General features: G+C 41.7%; 1 protein-coding gene across 5 annotated transcripts in view; it reads right to left on the bottom strand.

Annotated features, from left to right (window-relative positions):
• TRAPPC12 (trafficking protein particle complex subunit 12) overlaps positions 1-18,886 on the bottom strand; it is a 62,138-nt gene that overhangs the window by 15,066 nt on the left and 28,186 nt on the right. For all 5 annotated transcript variants that reach the window (XM_063125128.1, XM_063125130.1, XM_063125127.1 and 2 more), the window contains 3 exons: positions 13,183-13,295; positions 6,784-6,856; positions 2,103-2,176 (listed from right to left, as the gene is read on the bottom strand). In XM_063125128.1, coding sequence (XP_062981198.1) covers positions 2,103-2,176; positions 6,784-6,856; positions 13,183-13,295 — 260 coding nt within the window. The remainder of the gene's footprint in view (positions 1-2,102; positions 2,177-6,783; positions 6,857-13,182; positions 13,296-18,886) is intronic.

The following is an 18,886-nucleotide window of genomic DNA, read 5'->3' as shown; positions in this document are numbered from 1 at the left end:
ACATTTATTTATTGCACTTATTAACCCATTTATTGCACCCATTTAACTATAGACCTTACAGCAGCCTTCCCTAACCTTCCCCAACCTGATGCCCTCTAGATGTTTTGGAATACAACTCCCAGCATTCCTGGCCAATAGCCATGCTGGCAGGGGCTGATGGGGATTGAAATCCAAAACATCATAGGGAAGGCTGCTAGAATACAGAAATCAGCACTTCAAGGAGTTTCTTGAAGACTGTCACAAAACTAATCCCTTTGGATAAACAAGGGTTTCTCCATTTCAAATACAATGCTGAGATATCAGGGTTTAATAAGAAGGATAAATGATGACCTCAGTCTCGTGTAAAGTGATAGGTAGTTTTGAAATGCAGCTCAAGGAGGTAAGTCCCATATGGCATGTTGTCTGTAGAAAGTGGCTCCTTATGTTGGCCCGCTCATTTCAACGATGGCAGGATAAGCCCGCAGTGGCATGGTTAAGAGCTGCTAGAATCATAGACGGAGCTGCTTCACACAAACAGCTTGTTGCACAGTGGTACCACCAAGTCACAGACTGGATTCAGATGTCACGATAACCCCATCATAGTCACTTTATTCGTATGCCATTTTCTTGTATGCCTTACACACGTGAAGTGGTTCACAACAAAGTCTGAGGGGCCTCCAAGGGACACACACAACCTGCTGCTTGTTCCAAGGGACTAAGCTTCCTGTTGCAACCATGGTGCTGTTTGTGCCTGAGCTTTAGGGTGGTCAGTTAAATGTATGTAGCAGGTTCCAAAAGTCCTACGATTTATAAGACTTCTCTGATAGTTGCTAAGCTTCGGATCTGCCTACAATTACACATCAATCACACACACACACAAAAAACCCCTTACCCTCATAACTTTTAAAATGATCTTTCCATCATTTTATGATGTAGGAAATCTGCTACAGCTGTATGAATGGGCAATCTCAACATTCGCAACTGTATAAGAAATAAACCAACTTCTCAGAATTTTGCTCCAACAATCTCTCATAAATGCAGCTGAGAGAAGGAAGTAATGCCTGCCATGGCACAGCTGTGCTGACCAGCAGCACGTCCTGGGGGCAACTGGGGACAGATCACCTTTAAAAAAATAAAAAATGCTACTGGGAAGTGGAGCCTGTCAACATGGTAGTACTGGCCAGGTGCTACATCTGCCTTCAGCTGCTCCCACAGAAACATTCTTGGTGAATGGTTTTAGAACCAGTTCTTAGACTTGCATTAAAAAGACACTGACCCTGCCTAGGCACCTGAGCCAATCAAATATATACACTTGGAGACTAATTTTAGCCCTGAAAAGGGAACCCAGAAAATCTGACTTGGCAAGTAAGTTGACTGAACATCAAAGAGATCTACATTCTGGAATGACCTGGATTAGCTCAGGCCTGGAAGTTGGAAGGGAGAGGTTCAGATGGAAAATAGCATTGTAGGAGTTTAGGTGCCAAATGAATCATGCAGCAGCTTTATGCTCAGGGCTGTTGCTATCTGCTGCGCTTGCCATACACTTTGCAAAGGATATCTGTATTCCCAGGCCCATTGGAAAAATCAGACCAGGTACCGGCTATTCCTTTTTCCTAACTGCAGCAGGAAGAAGGGGAAGTATTGAACAAAATAAAGCCAACTGAAGGTGGAATTGCAGGGGTGGGGGGTGCAGAAGAAAAACTCTTCTCTAGCTACTCCTTTCTTTGTAGGTAGCTATTATAACAGAAGGCGCTAAATCCCCAGAGTTTGTGTGAACACAGTCGTAAGAGAAGCAGTAGTATTTAAACACTTCAGACTTATGCCACACAACTCTGAAAATAAGTGACACAGCTAACGTACGCAACTAGAACAACAATTCTAAGCCCTGGCTTGAATAGGGGAGCAAGGATGCATGAAACCGGTCCTAGTTGTTGGAGATTGGAAATCCAGTATTAAAAATGCACAGCCCGTATTGCTTTTGCGTGGTCTTTTAAATGATTTAACTGGAGGAATGTCCAGCTATGCTTCACAGGCTTGCAAACAGTACTCTAACTCATCCACAGACTTCCTTGACATTCTACTCGAGTATATATGGTAACGCTGCAGCAACTGCACCCACCTACCTTCATCATTAGCAGACAGTTTGCCGTGGAGTACATCACCCGGCCCAGACGTGACCTCCACAGCTGAACGGAGGCTGTAAAATGAGAGCAGCTTGTGAATGTGCACAAATAAATTAGAAGCTCTTTCCCTAGCCATCAATTATCGGTCATATGCATTCTGATTTAAACGATTTCCCCTCGTTAACATCACTGCATTTCGAGCACAGCGTTCCTAACATTCTGCCACGCTGCACTGAAAATCCTGCACCCTCTCAATAGCAAGAGGCTTGATTGGTGAAAGGAACAGACTGCCTGAATAAATGAAGCAATAACACAAAGCTGGGAAACGACCTCTCTGCTTTTAGCTCAGGCAACTCTATAAGGAAGCATCCATTTTCCAATAGCAGAAAGAACAAAGGGGGAGAGAGAGAGAGAGGGAGGGAGGGGGGAGAGGGAGGGAGGGAGGGAGAGCACTAAGTAATTATGACCATTGGTGTGCAATCATGTAATTTAAGTGATTAGATTTGCACTACTCAATGCACTCAAACTGACCAGCAAGTTAAAAATCTCATTTCAGAACCAGAGCATGAAGGTATTAGGGCTGCCTCGATCTGGGGTCCTGCACTCTTGCCTCTGGCTTATGAGATGGTAGAAAAACCTGCCAAGCTTGTCTGACACCCCCACGCGACTGGCGCTCAGGGGGTTTAAAGGCTGCTGCGTATAGTAGCAGCCGATCTCTCACTCCCTTCATTTGCAGGCAGGCTCCTGATGTGAGAGAATGGATGGCTCATGCGGATCTTTCACTGCTTAAAGGGATCCAAGATCTGCACAGCCAGCTAAAGGACTTCCTTGCATTAAATAATGAATGCCAGGGTAATACTGGTTTGAAATGTGTACTTAAATATGTCTAGGGCTGCAGTATTAGGCACACGTATGAGGAAGTAAGTCCCACTGCACTCAGTGAGACTCATGTCTGAATCAATACATAGGATCAGGCTGTAAATTTAATTGCTTTCAGGTTCATGGTGATGTTCCAATGCCTGGTGTTATCACCTTGAACGAATATTGTATGAAGAGCAACCCCAAAAAGATAGGTGCAAGAGAACTGCTGGAACAGCAAAGAGAGATGCACTACCTTTCATGTGTGATACAATACACTCTTTATATGACTGCAGACATTTGTTTTATAAAGCTCTTTTTAATAGCCCTATCTAGGACTCGCAGATTATTTATTGAGATTGGTTTGAATGTATGCCATACCTTTAAGACTTATGTCAATATCCAGCATTTTTTAAAAAATGCATTTCTCTGTGTGCATATAAAATTTAATTTAAGTTAAAAAAGAATTAAAGATTCTTTAAAGCATAACCTTGACTCTGGCCGAAATAGCATCAAGAACGCAAGAGCAAAAACTGAAGCTGATATGGATGTTAAACTGTGCCCATCTCTCTACAGAAGTCTAAAACTGATAAAAAAACAACCAATGTTTTATTTCCCAGCTGCTTGATATCGGTGGGAGTCATGCAAGTGAAGCAGGTACGAGATCAGGTTCAGCAGAGCAAACCTGTAAGATGTATAACTATTTAAAAAGCCCTCATGCCCGACAAAAGAAAATACAATAAAAACGAACGAAGCGATAGAGAATATGTTCATTTCTAATTGTAACCACTGCCAAGTTACATAACAACAATAGGTGTTATTTTGCAGCTCTTAATTTAGGCCACATTTTTAGTGCATTTGTTCCAAGCTACTGTTTTTGTTTCACTGGGAATTGTGTGTTGTGGAGCAGCTGCAGGACTCGATGCCTGGGGGTGGGGGTGGGGTGGGATGGGGGGGGGGAGAAGAAGAAGAAGAGGAAAAGCGCTGCCAGGAAAATGGTGCAATGCTAAATCTCTTTCCTCCCACTGAACAAATGGAGAACGAAATGCCCTGTCCCCTGTTTGGAAGAGAGGCAATGCAACAAGCTGGTTTGTGTAACACCTACTCAGACCAGCAGTAGGGAAATTATGCTGCAGATCTAATCCCATCAAGAATGGAGGTTGTTTCCAATCAAAAAAAAAATAAAGGTTTACCTCGGCTGGAGTTCACACAAAGACATCTACAGAAAGTTTCTCGCAGCTCAAAAGTGTACTTGAGCCCCTTGCAGGGAACAGATCTGATTGACCTGCTCAGGAAGAGATGCCAACAGTCCCTACAAGTGTCCTCTGGGCAGCATTAGGCAGACAGGCAGCTGTAATGCTGCTGCACTCCAAGCACATAACAACCTCTCACAGATGCTCAAAGGCGACCCCCCTCCCCCTAAGATTCTGCTGTCTGCCTCTTATTCCTCTGCCGAGCTAAGCTGAGCTCTGAAAAGCAGCTGCAGTGAAGGAGAGAGCAGGCAGACAGAAGCAATCATGCTGCAGGGTGAGGACAGGGGTGACGGCAGGGTTGGGGGGAGAAGAACCACGGAGTGCAAGGAGGGGAGGGAAAGACGTAAGACTGCAGCCATCAGAAAACCGCCAGAAATTCACTGGAGCCACTTTGGCCACAGATGATGGGAAAAAAGCAAATGAGAGGAACCCTATATTTTATGGTGTGTCCCCCCCCCCCCACACCTCAAGTAATCTTGGAAGGTTTGCAGCTATGGTTTGTATATATGGAATTTCGGAATCATTTGTCCCTCTAATGCTCTGAAGAGGAATATGCCATATCCACTAACTCTAGCATGCATTATCTGGCTGGCTGCTTCTATTTCACTCAGGGCTCTAGATGCCACAAGACGTCACTCTCGGACCTTACAGTCCTAACCCCAGATGGGTACTCTGTCAAGGAAAGGTAGTATTCGGAATCACTCTCTCTCACTCTTACGACTTCGTAAGTTCTATGAGTTGGGCACTGTTACTGAAAACAGGGCAATTCCTATATTAGGGCTCTTTAGCGCTGCTGTGGCATTGCTATTTCTGCAATCTTCCGGAAGTTCCACCTAGTTCACATTACAGAGCAATATTCCCCATAACAACCCCACCTACCTATCCTCACAGGCAAAGTCCCAAATTTGTTTTCTCATAAGTAAGTCTGAAATCTGATACACATTTCTCTGGGAGTACAGTGGGATTTACTTCTGACTAGCACTGTGCTGTAAGTCTCCACTGAGTCAATGGGAACAACTTCCTAAAACGTGTTTTTAGGAAAGCAGCTTTGAATCAGGAAAAGTCCCCCACTTGATGTTGCTTTCAGAATGCATCCCAACCCTTTGGCCACATTACGTGCTCGCTCACTGCTTCCCACCCCCTCCATTAGTGCTATTGCATTTTGCTGATAAAACAAAAGAAGCAAATTTCCAGCTCCTACAAATCAATCCACTCTCTAGGATGGTTCAAGGATCCCAGCGTTTTTGGTGGTGGTGGTGGGGTTTGCCAGAAGGCAAGGGGAAAGCAGTGGAAGGTACGTAGGCAGACAGGTGGATGCTGATGGCAGTGCGGTTAAACAAGGGTGGACAGCTAAGGCAGCCTGCTGCTAGGCTGGGGCAGGAGGAAGGGGTAGCAGCTCTCCTCTTCTCCTCTCTTCTGGCCTCTGCCATTATTGCTGCTCCAAGGAGGAGCAGGGGAGTTTCACAAAGGCATGTGTATATGTTAGGGCTTTTCTGGGAAATAATATTGAAAAAATGAGAGAATGGACAATCTTTACTTATGGGAAAGAGGGGAGAGGGAGCGAAGGAAACTGGGCTTCATCAATCACCCCACACACCACTGCTTCAATCAAGGGAATCCAGCTTAATTACCTGAAGCACTGGGAGGAGGACTCACCTACACTGGAAATTGCAGTGAGAGTTTGCCAAATTGCAACTTAGGCTGCCTGGACCCAGGTGGTTCTCTGACAGCAAGAGAGCACCCAGAGGGCTAAAATAAACTTTGTTAAGTGCACAACACAACACAACAGAAATTGGTTAAGAATGCAATCTTTTAAAGATTATAAACAATTAACACACACCACCTTCTATCCAAGTGATCGGAAGGGTATCTAATATCTGAATAATTTAGACACTCAAGACAAATGAGGGCTATTTTCATATAGTTTTTCTGGTATAAGACTACTTAGGAGGGATATAAAATTAATTTATATAATTGAAATTTCCATCATGGGGATCAAAAGTATCTTCTATGCTGTTATGTCCTCAGTTATATTTCTTTCACTGTTGGGGGAAAATGAGCAAAGTAAAAGCCCTGTAAAATGTGCAATCAAAATACAGCAACACAGAGTGGAAGATTCTTCAAACGAAAAAAAAAAATCTAACAAGGCATTGACACCTCAAAGGGTAAGTCTGGGTCTAAACAAGAACCTCAAACGTCAGGAAGAGAGGCATATGGAGACAAGATGAGTTTTAAGATTGAATGCTCTTTGGGTTTCTGTTCTGTGCTTTAGCATCACACTGCTATAATCATAAATCTGTCATTCTAAAATGGGAGCCATTTTCTTTTTTAAAGTGAAGAGAGGATCTGATTTAATGCGTCAGTATGATCAAAATAAAACGCAAATCTGTGAAATGATTTCCAGCAATCAAAGTACAAGGTGCATCACTTTAAAGGCTGAACAGGCTGTATAAACGACAATACTACTGTTTTAACAGCTGCGGAGCAATCTTGTGAGAACTTCTGACAGTACCTGGGCAAGTGATAAAAATACACGGTCTGTGGAAAAAAAGGCTTTAGGGTATACCTACCGTGTCTGTTCTCCTGGGTAATGTTAGTTATGCTTCCATCTTCTGCTAAGCCATGTTCCAAGTTGTCTAATATCTGCAGTGAATGTTTTTAAACAACTTTTGTAAGTTTTAATACCATTTTTGAAGATAGGTGAAATTTTGAATATTAAACATAAATCAGTCACAGTTGTCACATTCCGCCCGCACAGAGATTCAAACAGGAATCTTTCACAACGGGACATTTCAAAATCATTGATCTGTCAGCGTTAGTAGATTAATTAGAAAGAAAATCTGAGAATGAATTTGTCCAGTAGCTTAGTAGAACTGTTTTACAACATAACCCGAGAGTTAAAATGCGGAACGTATCTGTGATGCACACATTAAGCAAGGTACCAATTGTTTCCTTAAGGGAAGGTTTAGTAGCTTGTGAAAAAAACAACCCAGTGCACAATAGCTAAAGCAAACTAAAATAAGCCGACACTGCTTGTGAGCCGCAATACAAGGCGTCCCATGTTTGCTGCCTGCCTGGCACAATTTAACAAGGATATATCTGCAAAATATCTGGCAGGCCACAATAGGTGGATGATGGGCCACATTCAGCTTGGTGGGTCACATGCGAGAGTCATAGGGTTGGATAGCGACTCAGCTATAAAGTTCAATGAATGGCATTGGGCCAATCTCAGTCTATCTTACCTCCCAAAGTTTTGAATGGAATAATGCCTATGAACACCATCCTGGACTCCTTGGAGGAAGGGAGGACTATTTGGACATAGGAAGTGCCTTAAGACTCGAGTCAGCCAAATTAGTCCATCCAGCCCAGTATTGCGTATGACTGTCATGACCTGGGAATTTAACAGTGACATGGACTCTGACATCTAAGATCCAGTGGTGCCAAACGGAGGAAACTCCAGGTCTGGGCACCACTGCAGAGCCTCCAGAGACCCCCGTGGCTAGCCCCAGCACTGGACCAGCACCTTCGTCTACAAGAGCCCACATTCCAGGGAGCCAGTGTGCCAACGCTGGCAACATGCCAGGCATGAGCTCTTGGAGTGACAGAGGAGTGCTAGCCTACAAGCCAGAGGCCTGTCCCTTTAAGACTTCCAGGTTGAGGGAAAGGGTGGAGTTTATGCGAAGTTTATGCACCTATCTTCAAAAAAGTCTGGGACCATAGCATAAAAGGCTTCAGTCTGGCCTCAGAGTTAGTGGGAGCAAGTTGCTAACTAGGACCTTTCCTGGGTGCTATGATGTCCTGCCTTGCTGCCCTGCTAATAGCTGCCTGGTACTGAGCCCCGTGGGCTTCCACTTGGTCCAGAACAGGTCAATAACAAGCAGCAGCACTTTGTCAGGCAGATGTTTTTCCCCCAGCACCTGCCACTTGAGATACTTTTAACTGGAGAACCAGGAACTGAGCCTGTGTGCTTCTGCATGTACAGTATGTGCTCTTATTTATTTATTTATTTATTTATTTATTTATTTATTTATTTATTACATTTCTATACCACCCAATAGCTGGAGCTCTCTGGGCGGTTCACAAAAATTAAAACCATTCAAAGTATAAAACAACAGTATAAAACCATAATATAAAATACAATATAAAAACTTAACCAGATAAAAACAGCAGCAATGCAAAATTACAAATTTAAAACAACAAGTTAAAATGTATTTATAGATTGTTAAAATGCTGGGAGAATAAAAAGGTCTTCACCTGGCGTCTAAAAGCATATAATGTAGGTGCCAAGTGAACCTCCTTAGGGAGCTCATTCCACAGCCGGGGTGCCACAGCAGAGAAGGCCCTAACACTGAGCTCTGACCCCTTCCACGATGGATTGGATCTAGAGTTGCCTTTCTGCACACAGAAGGGCTACATTCATTCATGGAAGTGACTGCAATCCAGTGGCGGATCTTGCAGGCGGAAGGCGGAGGGGGGGGAATGGAATTTCACTCATTCCCCTTCCTTCCAGAAGCCCTCAAACTACCTCCCATGCTGTTCCAGAAGGTCCCCAAACAGATTTTTGGGGGGAGGCACACAAAGAGCTTTAGGGACAAAGGAGAACTGAGGAAACCCCCCCTACCCTCCACTTCCCCCAGCGGGAGCATCCTGTGAGCAGAGTTCCATTCACTGGAATGCTGGATCCAAGCCAATGTGATTAATTGATTCCAAAGAAGAACTTTGTAAAAATGTTCTGTTTAGTAGTTCTATAGCTAGTGGGAGAATTTATGGGACTATTCTTCGTTAAACAATTTTTCTTTCCATATCACACGTTTTCCTTCAAACTGATTCCTGCGACTAAACTGAAGTCATGGTAAGTTCAGACAAAGATGGCTGTGACAATCTGAAAAAACTGGGCTACTTTCTTTGAGTGGTTTTGTGCCTGAAATTATAACCGAAGCCTCCTATCCAGACTAAAGAATACCTTTGGTTCTCTCCACTCCACTGTGATGCCTCAAATACCTTCACTTATGAAATCATGACTGTAGCATCCTTTGGCCAAAGAGGACTGAATGAGATTAACTCCGGAGCCTGCTAAAACCACTTGTACTTTAATTAGCTAGTCATTTCTGCTGATCAGCACAGATCAGGGATTCCCTCTTCTGGGGACTGAGTGCACTGTTTCTGTGTTGATCTCAGCTACTCCCAGCTGAGAGAGGCTATTTATACTACAGGTTCCAAACAAAGAGGACCATGCAGCTCTTATGTTCTAGGCAAATTAATCCAGATTAAATACATTTATATATACTGCCCTCATTGAACATGGTACCTTACAGAATGTAACATGAACAAAATTCTATGCCTGCATCCAGAGAAGCATATAATCTAAAATTAAACAGTAGGAGCAATGAAGAGTGAGGAGGAAGGAAAGGGAGAGACAAGGATAACATGGGATGAGAACATGCAAATACAATTGCAGGTACTGAGGGTGGCAGAGTTGAAGGAGCAAAGGTCACAGGCAGGGACATGTCAGGAGAAAAGGATGGGAAGATAGGGTGGAGCGCTTAAGGTAAGGCCAAGGAGCCTGTGCTGCATACATAAGGCAATGTGAAGCCAGTGAAGGGATTTGAGTACAGGCACTACATGCCCAAATGACAAGAGAGCTTAAGAATATTGGCAGCAGAGCTCTAGACTGTAGCACAGGAGTGAAATATCATTATCCCCAACCTTAGGAGTACCTACACCTCATACGGTGGCCCAAAATTCTATCCCCTGAAACTATGGACGTTTTCTCAACACTGTCCAAAGGTTGTACCTGCTTTTTCTGTCTAGAAAAGAAAGAGTTCCATTTTCAAAGGAAATGAAGAACCGGCTAAAAAGACAGCAATGATCTACATTCTGAAAATCAAGGATGACACTTTGGTGCACTGGAGTACTATTTCTTGGCCTGTTTTTGAGGAGGCATATTTTATAGTGACTGAATTCAAGAATTTATAAACTATATCTACAGGTTTGGGATCCTCCCCCACTAAAAAAGCTTTCATTCTCCATTTACAACTAGCACACACTTGTTAGGGGGAAAACTGAGTGATAGGATGAGAATACTTGCTTCTGCTCATTTCCATGATGTAGTTATGTTATGTAATGAGAGCAGGTTTGTCTACTAGAAGTGGGTGGGTTACATACAGGCCCCTTCTCTGACATTGCGTGATGCCATCACATCATGCCACACGGTAGGCAGACTCTCCTGTCCAAAGTGGGCGAGGCAATGTGACAATACAGTCCTATCTGGTTTTGGCAGAAAGCCTTGCCACAATCCAGCGTGGTACAAATTACAAAATGAATCGCACGATGCAAGACGGTCTAGAGGAGTGGACATAAATTCAAGTCCTGAACTAAACTTAACCTTTCAACAAGAAAGGGGGAAACTATTAAGACACAGCAGAGCACAATGCGTTCATGCCTAAACTGCTCTGAAAACATCTTCTACCTACAGGAATGTGGCCAATGCAAACAGCAAGTCATCCCTAGTTCAGGAGGGACCACAGCTCAGTGGTGAAGCCCACGTCCAGTCGCTGGCACCCTGAGTTGATAGCTTTCAGCCAGCTGGACCAGGAAACCTGGGCCTGAGACCATGGAAAGCTGTTATCAGCTGGAGTATAGCATTCTAGAAGGACCAACGATCTGACTCCATATAAAGCAATTCATATGAGGCTGGCATGCAATTAAAGAAATCTCTTGCAATCAATCATATGTATTTTAGAGCACAATCCTATTGGTCCTCTCTGGGTACTTGTAAGCCTCTGAACTTGGGGGCTTATGGGTATCCAATGCTCTGCATTTCAGCTAGTTGGATGTTTTTGCCCATATAGCAAAGGCTTTGGGGAGGGAAGGAAGCTGGGGATAGTCCGTATCCCTATGCCCCTGTTCTACTCCCCTCCTTGCCCACTGGCATGCCCCTCTTTATCCCTTTGCGAGCTCATAGTAGCAGCCAGCATGGTTCTATCCACACTGGCTGCGAGGGGGCGGGGAGCGCAGTTCCCTGGTTCCAAGGTCGGAGCCCTGTATCTGACCTTGGAGCCAAGGAACAGAATAATCCTATGTCCCCCCAGACGCTGTCCAGGGGCTGTAGGATTGCTCTCTTAGTTGTTTAATCAATAAATCAAAGCTGATGTAAAAGTTCTAAATGAAAAAAAGATGCTGTGTTTTTACATGATGCTCAAAGGTCACGGCACGCATCATTTTAGAAGAAGCATCCCTCCTTCTCTCTCACAGAAAGGAATGCCTCTTCTAAAATGCTGTTTGTCATTTGTAGTTTTTTATAAAAGTAATTCATTAAAAAAAGCATTAAAACCTGTTGTCTGATTAATAAAATGTTTTAAAATTAATTCAACCAATTTAAGTTGCATGGGACAAACTTTACTGCGTGACATCTCAGTGAGTGCCAATTACTATGCAATTTCAAGTAGTTAAGATCACTGCTTTCCTGCTACCCTCAACAGCAGTGGTGAGTAGAAGATAGATCAGGCTCTACTGGTGGAACTTTGGGTGATTTGCAGTAGATCAGCAAGTCTTTCTGACTCCCAACAGTTTAACAATAGCAAGTAAAAAGAATCCCTTGCCTTGTGTCAATTCCAGACTCCATATTCCTCACCTGTAAAATAGTTGTGTTTGCTAGGACTTTGTGAGGCTCTGCTGGCCAATTTTAGAGCTGTGTTAGAATCTTTGATCTATAACTCAAATGTTGGTTTGAGAATGCAGGTTACCCCAATCTTTTGCTCATGTGTTGCAGGAAATAATTAGCTCTACTCCCTTAACCAGCATTTTGCATCTCGTTTGTTTATTTATTTATTGCATTTTTATACCGCCCAATAGCCGAAGCTCCCTGGGCGGTTCACAAAAATTAAAACCATTCAAAGTATAAAACAAACAGTATAAAAACATGATATAAAATACCTTCCACTCCCCAGCTATTATTTTGTACTTGGCTCTGGTTAGTGAATGTCTGGTTTCTAGTAAAAAACAAAACAAATCCCACAAGCTTGAAGTCTGCCTACCTCTACTCAACAGCATATTTAAAAACAAGCCAATATTCAGGCTAAAGTCTACTCTTTTGTCAATCGCAAAATTTTGTGCCACAATCATCACTGGAGGGTTGGGAGGCTGGAATAAATTCAAACTTACAATTTCTCCTTTAACATTCCTTCCCTCCACCCTCCAATATATCTCCAGGTGAAGGCCTACTACACTGTTCCCCTTACCAGTACCAGTCTTTAAGTGGTCCCAGCTAGATTTCTGAAGGAATATTTCACCAAGATGAATGAGGAAAAAATAAATTAATATCCACGCTGCAGCTTTTGTTTGCCTGAAGACAATCCCCTACTAGGCTGGCTCACCAGGACAAAGTATATTGATTTATGTAAGGAAGGCCAATGGTCCAAATGAAAAACAAAACTCTTCAGAAAAAGCAAGGAGCTCCATTGAGGCTACTGAAGTGCAGAATACACAATTCTGATTTTCCTTTGAGTTTTTTTTTCTGGTAATGCCTATAGGCTACATATTTACTCAATGAAAAGAATGCACAGGCTTACATTCCTCCTAAAAATAAAAACAAAACTCTACATTTCGTGAAATAAAAATAAATGCTAGGAAAACATCCAAGAAGCAACACAGAGAATACATTAAATACCTGTAATAATGTATGCATGTCTTTAAGAAAATGACAGTCTTGCCCAATTAGAAAGAATAGAAGGGAGCATAAATTCTGGCAAAACTTAAGTAGATAAGGCAAATGAAAAAAAGAATTTGAAAAGAAAATTGCTAAAAACAAAAATCAAGTATTACTGATTTTTGTATTACTGCATCACACCTGCATGTATTATCTGCTCAACAGATAGCTGAAGCTTGATGTTTGATCTAGCCACTCTGTATACAGAGAGGAAAGCTACAGGTGCTTATGTGTCGATTTGGCAGTCTAGAAAAACGTTTACCTTGGTGCAGATTGTATTCATAGTATGCAGTCTATCAAGTGACTCCTGAGGATTTCCTAGGTACTGTTGAAGTTCTGCATGCAAAATCCGCATGGAAAAAGGAACCATGGAACCTAGAATGAAAATATATGGATTACTCTTACTGTAGTTATGGTACCTGCATTTACCCAAGAGGTTGGATCCAGATTTAAGCTGAATCAACTGGGTTGGTGGAAGTGGACTTCCCTGCACTTTCTGTTTACTGTAGGGAAGTCCTGCAGCTGCATGGAAGGACAACTCATTAGTACAGAGGTTAGCATGCCATGGAAATCCATAACCTCATCACAAAGACGTAATACCAGAGCTAACCCCATAGCTTCATTTGAAAGTGGTGAATAAAGTTGGCAGCCAACCTGCACTAAAGTAAATTTCTAACAAAGTGTAGTTAAAATGTGGTTCAATTCATTGGGGGGGGGGGAAACTCCATCTCTATTGCTCTATTACACCAGAACCCCTGGATGGCACAGAAATGGTAACAACATATATCAAGGGTGGGCCAACATCTGAGCTCTGGTGGGTTCAGAACTTGTAAGTGTTTTCAGAAGGCTAACAGTCACTGGTGCAACTTATTGGGTGGAAGACATGGCTTTGGAAGGGATGGTATTTCTCTCCCCCTTTCCCCAATTGCATCCAAACTAGGCAAAATGACTACCAAGACCTTTTATTTTCAAGCAATCTTGTAAAATACAGTTTAAATTCAGAAAATATTGATTGCTTCTTTGCTTTATTACAGTTTTGTTCAAGTGTTTCATTTTGTGAGTTACACTCTAAGAGGAGGAAAAAAAGAATTGCATCTTATATGAGAATAGTGTGAGGCTTTTTATTAGAGATCTATTTTGGACCGATTTTGCTCAGTTTTGTTTTCAACTGAAGCTCAAGCAGTGAAGACATGCAGAAAAATTTGAAACTTCAAAAAAGTCTAAAGCTCGAGCTCTGGGCAGCTCAGGAAAGGAGAAGGGAGAGGGATGGGGCAAAGGGGAGGTTAATGCATATGTCCCACGCTGTGGGGAAAAAGGCACAAATGTGGGGAAAGGGGATGAAGAAAAGTCAGTTGGTGACAATTAGAGGAGGAAGAAGGGAAGCTGAGAAGAAAGAGTTGGAAGCACACCAGAGGGATAAAAATCTTACATCACCTGTTTTCGACCTCTACACTTTTAAAATAAATGTACTACAAATAAACCTGCAAAGGCGAAAACAAAGGAAAGTTGTTCTTTTTTAAAAGATCATTTATCTTTTTTAAAAAGATCATTCACCATTTCTTGAAGTTTTAGGTCGAAAACACGTGATGTAAGATTTGTTCTAGTTGTAAGGGAAATGGGCAACATATCCAATCATTCTCAGATTACTAGCCCCCGTGGCAAAATGGGATTTGCACTAGTGTACAGGAAAATACAGCATTAACTAGTGAAGAAAGACTCACGTAAGGCTGTTGCAAAAATAGCTCGTTCCCTGGTGTACTAAGTCCAATACAGCACACAAGGAGGAGAGGAGATGAAGTATGGGTCAACAATGTTTATTCTGCAGAATAAGAGACACAAGGAGCTAATTGCTCCAAAGCATGTGCCTACCTCGCAAGGGAGGCAGCTAGGTTTTATACACTATCTTCTCTGGTGTTACATACGTAGACACCATCTAACAGGAAATTTCTAGCTGGAAAAGAGAATACATTGCACTTTATTTTGGCAAGCCTCAATACAAAGAGATAGGCACTGAATGTTCTTTAAGAAAACAATACTTGATTTTGCTTATCCTTGGAATGGCTTTTCATAGACATTTTGCAACGTTTCGTTAGCAACTACCGTAGCAACTCTGCCTCAGAGACGGCACTTTTCCAACAAGGCTATGGCAGGGTATTTGAGCATACATATGTAACTTGAGGTCAAATAAGTTCAGCAAATTCTCCTTTAGTATGAGTGAAATATACACAATGCCTGACATTAATAATGTATTTCTCCAGTGGTGCCCCAGAAAGAGGCAACACGTATACCCCTGGCTGTATTTGGCTCTCCAACTCTCTGCCCCGCCACTCCTCAATTTTTATTAGCCATCGATATAGCTTCCCCAAGAGCTCCACTTTCGAGAGTACAGAAGAAGAGGAGGAAAGGGCTAGAGTAACTGATTAAACTGGTCTCGTGATATTTTGCTGCTGATGCTTTTGCTATTTTTTATTGGTTATATTAATTCTATTCTTGTAGGGATTTTAATTTTTTGTTGTAAGCTGCCTTGGCAACCAAGGCAGAGAGGTGGGATAAACATACATCTAAAAAGCATACAAATGGGTTGTAACTCATGGGATAGAACATTGCTTATTCTGACAGCCTAGCATAATCACCTCACTTTTGGCCAAGATTTGATATTTTGACTGCCTTGCCAAATTCACCACTGATAAACAATTCCCTCAATTGTCTCATTTCATTAAAATTATCAACACAGATATGATATATTCATCGTCGTCCCTGTGCATACACTTGACACTACTCTACACAAAAGGTAAACTGCATTTAAATGGGAAGGTACAGTATATTTTATTTTGAAAACAGCTTATTTTGTAAAATGTTGAAACCCACCAATAACATCAAAAACAAAATAAAGCAAACAAGTGCAAGATAAAGTTATTAAAATCTAAACTACAAAATACTGGGCAGTATCCAAATAGCCCCTTCCACAAACACAATGGCTTCTGTAAGTGGAACTGGGAGTGGACAATTCCCACTCCCTCTGTAGCCTGCCATGCACACTCAAAATCCTGCTCCAAACGGTTGGAGGATCTTCTGGAGCAGACTATGGGGGGTTTGAGGGACTGTGGGGGCAGGGTGGGGGAAGCCGCATTGGATGAGAAGAAGTCTACTCATGCAAAGTCTGATTTCACCCACTAAAATTAAAATCACAAATCCCTGGAAGCATGCATTTATAAATATGCCATACTACTTCTTGTTAAATGATTTTTAAAATAAAAAATGCAATGTCATACTGACAGAAGCCTGATATAATCTAATTTATATGCATAAAAAGGGAACTAACTAGTCTATTGCAACTAGTTTTGTGATTAAGAACATAAGACGTGCCATGCTGAATCAGACCAAGGGTCCATCTAGTCCAGCACTCTGTTCACGCAGTGGCCAACCAGCCATTGGTCAGGGATGAACAAGCAGGACATGGTGCAACAGCACCCTCCCACCCATGTTCCCCAGCAACTGGTGCACACAGGCTTAAAGCCTCGAATACTGGAGACAGCACACAACCATCAGGGCTAGTAGCCCTTGATAGCCTTTGCCTCCAGGAATTTATCCAACCCCCTTTTAAAGCCATCCAAATTGGTAGCAATCACTACATCTTGTGGTAGTGAGTTCCATAATTTAACTATGTGCTGTGTGAAGAAGTACTTCCTTTTATTTGTCCTGAATCTCCCACCAATCAGCTTCATGGGATGACCCTGGGTTCTAGTATATTGAGAGAGGGAGAAAATGTCTCCCTATCCATATTCTCCATACCAGGCATAATTTTGTACACCTCTATCATGTCTCCCTTCAGCCTCCTCTTCTCCAAGCTAAACAATCCCAACTGATGTAACCTTCCCTCATAGGGGAGATGCTCCAGCCCCTTAATAATTTTAGTTGCCCTTTTCTGCACTTTTACCAGCTCTATAAAATCCGTTTTTAGGTGTGGTGACCAGAACTGTACGCACCATAGATTTGTATAAGGGCAGTATGATACTGGCCGTTTTAGGCTCAATTCCTTTTATTATAATGCCTAACATGGAGTTTGCTTTCTTTACAGCAGCTGCACACTGGGTGGACATTTTCATTCTGGATTCTGGAATATATATATTTAAAAAACTGAGAAACATATTTTGCCCTTTTCAAAATAAAATATCTAGCTTCCAAAAAACTGCCTCTTTCAGACTGAAAGAGTAATCATATTCTTTGAACTGCTGCCTCTAAAATATATTAAGAGTAGATTTTGGGAGCACAAAAGAGGTAATGACAAGTTAGTGAAAGTCTTTTGAGAAGGTGGATTGTTGTGAACCTTTGTTCTCAAAGTTCTCAAAGTGTCTCTGTTGTGTGTGTGTATCTATGTGGGCGCGTGCGCACGCACCCCCCACCCCATCTTGATGACTGGGAAGGTTTAGGAATATAAAGGGCTCCAGAAGCCACTCAGTTAAGTTTCACAGGGGTAAAAAGGCAGAAAGACACTTCTGAATCGTCAATAAAGGCTCATCTGTTCTGCTGATAAAAAGCAAAGAAACAATCAGATGACAGAAGCACAGGAAGTGCTGACTTTGAAGACTTAACTGACTTGAGAGAGAGCTCTATCAGAATTTCAGTTGAAACAATAAGATTTGATTTGCTGCTCTATGACACCACCACATTGTTTTTCATCAAAGAACTTTCTTTTAGCTTCCTCCTGCTGAGAATTAAGAAGCCAGGCCAAAAGGAGCTAAGAGCTCAATCCTGCTGAAAGGAAAATCTACAATAATGTGGCTTTTCACTGGACCTCAGATAGCAAAGAAATTGAGCCTCTGGACTATCTATCTATCTGTCTGTCTGTCTGTCTGTCTGTCTGTCTGTCTGTCTGTCTATCTATCTATCTATCTATCTGTCTATCTATCTATCTATCTATCTATATGTCTATCTATCTATCTATATCTGTTTGGGAGTCTTAATTTGAAAATATAAACACCGGGAGGAAATGAATCCAGGCTACCACTGGGAAAAGAAATACATAAATAAATCATTCAGAAAATTCATATGATAACACTGAAAATATCCATAAATACAAACCTTCCCCACACCAATAAAAACAAAGAGAAATACTATATTGTAAACCTAGTTCTTAGTCTTTCTATATATTTCTGAATGTACATTGTAATGACAGAACTATGAAAATACAGATTAAACGCTATATAGTCAACCTCAATAAAAAGGCATTACTTTTTAAAAGCAGTTAAAAGCCAAGCATGATACAACATGCAACCAAAGGAGAAATCTGTAAACTTCAATGAGTTGCATAAGGTCAAATTTATAAAATATAAATACAAATATTCTTTCTACAATGACATATATATATAATAAAAGGGGCTGAAAATGTCTTCCTTGAAACAAACAAGGAAAGAAGTTGTATTATGAAAGCCTGAATAAATAAACTGTAAAGAGAGGCAAGTTTTACAGCAAAGGTAGCAAATACTAATGAGGAAAGATGTAAAAATTGGACAGAACCTGACAGTTCACATGAGACACACCTATGAATCTCCTTCAGTGTGAAAAGCTCTGTGAGATCTTGGATTATGAGCTATGAAATATCATTATGAGGGGTGGGGGGAACCGAGTGTACATAAACAAGGTGCATTGGTTAGTCACTGCATAACTAGAAAAATTATGCACAACTACAGGTATCTCACAGCCGTAATAACCTATTTTCAAAAATACATTTCTATAGTTCCAGAAGACTAAACCAAGGACTAGGTTGCTTCTGCATCCTGTATTTAGAATTTTTTTAAACACTATTAAATCAGCAGTTACTATGAGAAACAATTACAAAGAATAGTTTTATGATGATCTCATTATTTTAATTGTTGTAAGCCATCCTGAGTGCTGCGTATTCATTGGAAGGGTGAGGCAGAAATTCTTATGCAAAACAAAGAAATGCCTAGATACCTTGTTAGTGC

This window comes from Elgaria multicarinata, chromosome 4 (genome assembly GCF_023053635.1).
Source record: "Elgaria multicarinata webbii isolate HBS135686 ecotype San Diego chromosome 4, rElgMul1.1.pri, whole genome shotgun sequence".
In the NCBI taxonomy this organism is placed as follows: domain Eukaryota; kingdom Metazoa; phylum Chordata; class Lepidosauria; order Squamata; family Anguidae; genus Elgaria; species Elgaria multicarinata.
Note: the sequence above shows the minus strand (reverse complement) of the source record. Positions and strands in the feature narration are given on the sequence as shown.